The following is a 7765-nucleotide window of genomic DNA, read 5'->3' as shown; positions in this document are numbered from 1 at the left end:
CACTTAGAGGAGAGGAAAGTGATCAGGAACAGTCAGCATGGATTCACCAAGGGGAAGTCGTGCCTGACTAACCTAATTGCCTTCTATGATGAGATAACGTGCTCTGTGGATGAGGGGAAAGCAGTGGATGTGTTATTCCTTGACTTTAGCAAAGCTTTTGATACGGTCTCCCACAGTATTCTTGCCGCCAAGTTAAAGAAGTATGGGCTGGATGAATGGACTGTAAGGTGGATAGAAAGCTGGCTAGATCGTCGGGCTCAACGGGTAGTGATCAATGGCTCCATGTCTAGTTGGCAGCCGGTTTCAAGCGGAGTGCCCCAAGGGTCGGTCCTGGGGCCGGTTTTGTTTAATATCTTTATTAATGATCTGGAGGATGGTGTGGACTGCACTCTCAGCAAGTTTGCCGATGACACTAAACTAGGAGGCATGGTAGATACACTAGAGGGTAGGGATCGGATACAGAGGGACCTAGACAAATTAGAGGATTGGGCCAAAAGAAACCTGATGAGGTTCAACAAGGACAAGTGCAGAGTCCTGCACTTAGGATGGAAGAATCCCATGCACAGCCACAGACTAGGGACCGAATGGCTAGGTAGCAGTTCTGCAGAAAAGGACCTAGGGGTCACAGTGGACGAGAAGCTGGATATGAGTCAACAGTGTGCTCTTGTTGCCAAGAAGGCTAACGGCATTTTGGGCTGTATAAGTAGGGGCATTGCCAGCAGATCGAGGGACGTGATCGTTCCCCTTTATTCGACATTGGTGAGGCCTCATCTGGAGTACTGTGTCCAGTTTTGGGCCCCACACTACAAGAAGGATGTGGAAAAATTGGAAAGAGTCCAGCGGAGGGCAACAAAAATGATTAGGGGTCTGGAGCACATGACTTATGAGGAGAGGCTGAGGGAACTGGGATTGTTTAGTCTCCAGAAGAGAAGAATGAGGGGGGATTTGATAGCAGCCTTCAACTACCTGAAGGGGGGTTCCAAAGAGGATGGAACTCGGCTGTTCTCAGTGGTGACAGATGACAGAACAAGGAGCAATGGTCTCAAGTTGCAGGTCTAGGTTGGATATTAGGAAACACTATTTCACTAGGAGGGTGGTGAAGCACTGGAATGCGTTACCTAGGGAGGTGGTGGAGTCTCCTTCCTTGGAGGTTTTTAAGGCCCGGCTTGACAAAGCCCTGGCTGGGATGATTTAGTTGGGAATTGTCGTGCTTTGAGCAGGGGGTTGGACTAGATGACCTCCTGAGGTCCCTTCCAACCCTGATATTCTATGATTCTATGATTCCTGGGGCTGGCATTAGGCGCGGGGAGCGGTTCAGTGCGCGTGGTGCCATAATACACAGGCATGAGGAAGGTGCCATTGCTGGTGTTGTGTTTCTCAGATTTGGATGCCAGCATCTATCTGCTTGCACTCCCACTGCCTTCCCCGTGTTCGGAGTCGCTGTAGTGACTGGGGGAGGGGTTAGTTAGAGCAGGCTGGCAAAGTTGTCACTCAGGTCACTGTGATATGACGAGAGGGATCACCTATGTGTCTCACTGGACTGCCGAGGTCTGTACGATGTGTCAGCAGAAGTGCAGTGGCTCTTAACCTTTCAGGAGTCTGATTTGTCTTGTGTACCCCCAAACTTTCACCTCCCTTAAAAACTACTTGCTTACAAAATCAGACATAAAAATACAAGTGTCACAGCCACTATTACTGAAAAATTGCTGACTTCTCATTTTTACCACATAATTATAAAATAAATCAATTGGTATATAAATATTGAACTTACATTTCAGTGTATAGCGTATAGAGCAGTATAAACAAGTCATTGTCTGTATGAAATTTTAGTTCAGACTGACTTCACTGGTGCCTTTTATGTATACTGTTGTAAAACTAGGCAAATATCTAGATGAGTTCATGTACCCTCTGGGAGATCTCTGCGTACCCCCAGGGGTACATGTACCCCTGTTTGAGAACCATTGCTCTAATGACCTCAAATTTAGGCCACTAACCGTACCCCAGACTCCAATGAGTCACAGAAATGTTCAAGACAATCTGAGTATGAGTGTGAATTTTAGAGCCCTTAGGAAAAAAGCAGCTGTTAAACAGTGAACTAGAACAAACCTTAACCAGAGCAGAGCTACTGACCCACTATAATGAGAAATGTCAACCGTCATCTCACAATGAACCCTCAGCCTCCACTTATTACCCTGTTGAAGACTTCAAAGTATCAGAAGAAATTACTGACCTGCCACCTGCAGTTCCATAAATGCTTCTTCATAAGAGACACTGGACTCAAAATAACACGTGTATTGCCCATTGTCGGAGGGTCGGATATCGCGTATTCTCAGGGAAACTCTCCCATTGGTGATGTCGTCTTTCAAGAGCTCAGTTCTTCCTTGATATTCCAGCATGTGCTCTCCGTACTGATCCTGCCCATCACGGTACAGGTGCACGACTTCAAAGTACTTGGATCGGAACCATCTGACTTCCATGTTCTCAGCGCTCATCCTGGGAGAGAGGTGGCAGGACAGGACGGCCTCCCCACCTAGGGAGGCAATGACTGGATCGTCAGGTCCAGTCACTGTGAATTGTGCTGTGAAATGTACAAAGGAAAATGGAAATTAAATTAGTGAGTGGCTGGGGGTGACATTACCTCAGCAGTAAGACTCACAGTAAGAGAGCACCCTGGGTTAGAAGTGAACACCATGTCCCCATGCAGTGCCCTAGGCATGTCTGTGAGTTCAGCGAGTCACAGGCTTGGGGTAACTGCACCTCTGATCCCTCTGTGGTCTGCTCAAGGAATGTCTCCATAGGTCTCAGGCCTCCAGCCTTCACCTCTCTCTGAACAGGGACCCATGGCCCTCTCATTCCACACTGGGGTTTCATGCCCCTCTCTCATAACTATAAAGGGAAGGGTAACAGCTCTCCTGTGTACAGTACTATAAAATCCCTCCTGGCCAGAGACTCCAAAATCCTTTTACCTGTAAAGGGTTAAGAAGCTCAGGTAACCTGGCTGACACCTGACCCAAAGGACCAATAAGGGGACAAGATACTTTCAAATCTGGGGGGGGGGGAGGCTTTTGTTTGTGCTCTTTGTTTTGGGGGTTGTTTGCTCTTGGGACTGAGAGGGACCAGACATCAATCCAGGCTCTCCAAATCTTTCTGAACAAGTCTCTCATATTTCCAACTTGTAAGTAAACAGCCAGGCAAGGCGTGTTAGTTTTTATATTTGTTTTCTCAACTTGTAAATGTACCTTTTTGCTAGAGTGTTTATCTCTGTTTGCTGTAACTTTAAACCTAAGGCTAGAGGGGATTCCTCTGGGTTCTTTAAGTTTGATTACCCTGTAAAGTTATTTTCCCTCCTGATTTTACAGAGATAATTTTTACCTTTTTCTTTAATTAAAAGCCTTCTTTTTAAAAACCTAATTGATTTTTCCTTGTTTTTAGATCCAAGGGGGTTGGATCTTGATCCACCAGAAGTTGGTGGGGAAAAAAAGGGGGGATGGTTAATTTCTCCTTGTTTTAAGATCCAAGGGGTTTGAATCTCTATTCACCAAAAAATTGGTGAAGAGTCTCTCAAGGCTACCCAGGGAAGGAAATTAGCTTTAAAAGTGGCGGCAGCAAACCAAATCTAAGCTGGTAGTTAAGCTTAAAAGTTTTCATGCAGGCCCCCACATTTGTACCCTAAAGTTCAAAGTGGGGAAGCAGCCTTAACACCCTCAATTCACAGTGGTTTTCCCAGCAGGCCTGATCAAAGACCAGCATTTGGGCTTTGCTTTCTCTCTCAGGGCTATGAACAGCATGTGCCAGCGGCTACCAAAAACCAATTAGCTCTTCCAAAGCAGAGAACATTTAAGGACAAAAGCCTGACAGAGAAAAGTTACCATAAACCCATCAAAGGTCTGAACACGTTACACTTGTCCCAAAGGATTCTCATCTGGCACATGGGACTCACTGGTAGGGTTCAAAGTCTTTCAAACCTTTCTCTAAAGGTTGGCCCCTTGGTTAACAGGTCATGTCACTTTGTAGCCCAAGATCTTGGGTCTCTGGTTGGTTCAAATCCAGCTTTTAAACCAAAAATCTTTGTTCTCTTAGACTTCTGGACCTGGTCTCAGGGCCAGCCTTAGGGAAAATGGTGCCCTGGGCAAACTTGTATTTTGGTCCCTCCCCCCATCACCTTTGGCACCCACAGTCTTCCCACTTCCCCATCACCTCCTTGCCCCACTGCCTCCCCCAAGTGCTTAATTTATATTGAAAGAGGTGCTAGAGCTCAGCCCCGGCACTGGTAGGGTGGCCTGATAGTGGTGGCTGCTGGTCAGTCACCCAGTTCTGAAGGCAACAGCACCACCAGCAGCAGCACAGAAGTAAGGGTGGCATGGTATATGGTATAATGCTACCCTGACTGCTGCTGTGACTTAGTTACAGCCTACTAGGCACCACACTATCACACAGGGGCTGCATCTTGCCAGAGCCAGCAGCCCCTTGGGCCACTCCTGGCTCACCGAGGTGCCATTTCTGATTTTGGGGAGTGGGGGAAACTAACTGTGATTCCAGGGGCTACTTAGATACCTGAAAACTCTAGGGTTTGGGTTTTTTTAGATAACTTAGTAATTAGCTAACAGGAGCACTGTATCTATTTCCTAGAGGTAAGCAGGGTCTGAATGAACTCTCCCCTGACAGCTAGCTGAGAGGGGGAGAGACTTCAGGAGCAAACTGTATTTACATGAACACACCTACTCTGCGTAAATATCTAGCAGACAGGAGCTGTGTATCTCCAAGTGATCAACTGTGGCTGGTGCTGGGTTACAAATCACTTTAGTACTGAATGCAGGGGTAGTGAAATGCTGTTATCAATGTTGTTTTTATTGTCTGAATAGAAAGGAGCAGAACTGTGCTTAACTTGTCCCAAATTAGGGGTCACCCTGAGCTGAAAGGACTTCGCTAAGCCAGGGGCTAGAATGCCAGACCTTCCTATGAAAATAAAGTGGGTGGGGACAAGTGTTTTAGCCAGGAGGTGTGATGATCCTTAAGGGTTCCTGTCTGGTTTAACTTGTTCTTTTCTACCATTTAAAGACAGTGCTAAATAGGCTCCATTAGAAGCCTTTTGTTATTTAGTGTTTAAAAGAGCTGATAATCATTTCTGATGGGACAGTATCTCTGCCCAGCCTCAGAGCTGACAATCAGTAAGAGCTGGATAGAACCTCAAGAGACTGACCTGCCAAGGTCACAGCAGACACAGGTAGCAGAAGGTGATCAGTGAGAGGAAGGGGAGCTTGTGGGGTAACTAGCCAGAGCAAGTGCTCAGAGGGTAGCTCAAGCAACATGCTTTCTTCCCTGGGAGGGAGGTGAATTCACACAGATGCACCTCTGATCCCTGGTTCCTCACTGACCAAAGACAACAACTGTCAGTGGAGGGGGGGTGGGGTGAGGGAGCAGAGAGGGGCACAGAAAAGGAACTTTTGGTTGTAGAACTCAAGAACATGAGGCAGAAGACACTGCCCTACACACTCTGGGATGGGTGTCCTGCTCACAGTTTTATGATTAGGAATCCTGCTTGTGGCAATTTTCCTAATTAATGTCAGCTGACTTCAGTTCTGGAGCTTTAACACAGGTATAAGAAACACAAGTGTGATACTTTGTACTCTATCTTTAGTAGAGATAAATAAAAATAAATAAAATCTGCTTACTTTTGCTAACAGACACAATCTCTTTTACTGCCATTATCTACTCTATTCTAGTCAATTGTTTTTCACTCCACTAAAGAAGTATTTACTTAATTTTTAAAAAAGTTTTTTTTTCTCTTTTATTACCAACTGGAATTTATTTTTCTAATTACTTTGGCATTCATGTTTACCTATCACAATCATGTATGTGACTCACTAACATTTGACTCCATCATTATTATTAGTATCAGACTTGGACTGTGCATGTATTTTCAAATGAATTTTAAGTTATTTTACAGATATAACTAAAAATGCTATTTGAAAATAAGTGACCTTCTGCACAATGTCTAAAGTTATGTGTTTAGTTTTTGTTGTTGTTGTTGTTAAAACGGCACTACTAAGGTGAGTACAAGCTAAATTTATGTTCTAGAAAGATACTATTATTTGATTATATATGATTGGCACCGCAAGCCTGGGAGGCAGGAGAAGTGGAGCGGCAACCGCGCGCTCGGGGAGGGGGCGTAGCTGAGATGAGCTGGGGTGTGGAGCTGCCGCACGGCTCCCCAGGCCGGAGCGGTGGGGAGCTGCCACGGGGGGGGTGCCTTAGGGCAGGAGGGGGAGCTGCCAGAGGGCTCCCCACCCCAGCTCATCTCTGCTATGCCCCCTCCCCGAGCACGCCACCCCCACCGGGCAATGACAATAATTGCATGGAGCGACCGCTGCGCTGGGAGAGGGAGTCTGAGCCGTACGTGTCAGCACGCCGCTGGCAGCCCAGCCCAGGAACGCTGTAAAAAAATATTGGGGGCACTGCTTTTTGGCACCCCCAAATCTTGGCGCCCTAGGCAACCGCCTAGTTTGCCTTAATGGTAGCACCAGCCCTGCCCATACACACTAGCTCACACTCCCTCTGTCTCTCACACTCCCCCCACACACACATTCTGTCTCTCTCACACAGTTTCTCACACTCCCTCCACACACTCACTCTCTCTCACACACTCCCCCAAGACACACTCTGGCTCTCTCACACACTCTCTCTCACACACACTCCCCCCCCACACACTCTCTCTCTCTCAAACACTCTGTCCCTCCCACTCCCCCCACACACTCAGTTTCTCTCTCTCACACACACTGTCTATCACACTCCCCTACACACTCTCTCTCACACACAGTCTCTCAGACTCCCCCCACACCCCCACTCCCCCCCCCCCTCTCCCCCAGTCCCACACTCTCCCCCACACACGCTGTCTCTCTCACACACACACTGTCTATCACACTCCCTCCACACTCTCTCACACTCTGTCTCTCTCTCTCACACAGTCTCTCAAGTCCCCCCCCACACACACACACTCTGTCTCTCCCCCCACACACTGTCTCTCACACTCCCTCACACACATTCTCTCTCACACTCCCTCACACACACTCTCTCTCACACACACACTCTCCTTCCCTCCCTCCCCTCGCTGTGCACAACAGACAAGAGGTTCCCAGGAGCGGTTTGGCCAGGGGCACCTCCAACAAGGAGTGGCAGTGGCTGCAGATGGACGCAGAGCAGCAGTGGGAGGAGAGACAGGACACTCCTGCTTTAGAGGCATCCCCTCAGCAAGACGCCTTGGGTGGTAACCCAGCTCGCCCACCCCAATGCCAGCCCTGCCTTCTCTAACCCAGTTTGTGCAACTCTCCCTAGGGATGGTACTTCTCTGGAGCTGCTACTTGTCCCACAAGTAATTACTCCCCTGGTGTGTAGCTCCTGTAGAAGGTGGGGTAACCCTCCCCCATGGCGTAGATTACAGTCCCCAGCCCACAAAGGTACATACAATATGTATAGAGGCCATGGATAAAAGGGACACACAAATACACAGAACATTCATAAAGTGAATTCAGTAGTCCCCAAAACGTCACATGTGGCTGCAATATCTGTAGGGTTACCATACGTCCGGGTTTCCCCGGACATGTCCGGCTTTTTCAGTGTTAAATGGCCATCCGGGGGGGATTTCTAATTAAGTAGAAATGTCCGGGATTTCCCCCTTCCCCTTGTGCGGCGCGTCTGATTGGACGCCTGGCCTGATTGACAGCTGCTTGCAGCCACTAGGGCCTCTAGCAGCCAGAGTCCCTCCCCC

General features: G+C 47.9%; 1 protein-coding gene across 1 annotated transcript in view; it reads right to left on the bottom strand.

Annotated features, from left to right (window-relative positions):
* LOC112120905 (butyrophilin subfamily 1 member A1-like) overlaps window positions 1-7765 on the bottom strand; it is a 55143-nt gene that overhangs the window by 40653 nt on the left and 6725 nt on the right. Inside the window, exon 2 of the mRNA XM_026663838.1 lies at window positions 2231-2578. Within this exon, the coding sequence (XP_026519623.1) occupies window positions 2231-2578 (348 nt within the window). The remainder of the gene's footprint in view (window positions 1-2230; window positions 2579-7765) is intronic.

The sequence above is a fragment of the Terrapene carolina genome, unplaced genomic scaffold (assembly GCF_002925995.2).
Source record: "Terrapene carolina triunguis isolate 2854851 unplaced genomic scaffold, T_m_triunguis-2.0 Scaffold33956, whole genome shotgun sequence".
Lineage (NCBI taxonomy): Eukaryota > Metazoa > Chordata > Testudines > Emydidae > Terrapene > Terrapene triunguis.
The sequence above is the reverse complement of the archived record's forward strand: the minus strand, read 5'-3'. Positions and strand labels throughout refer to the sequence as shown.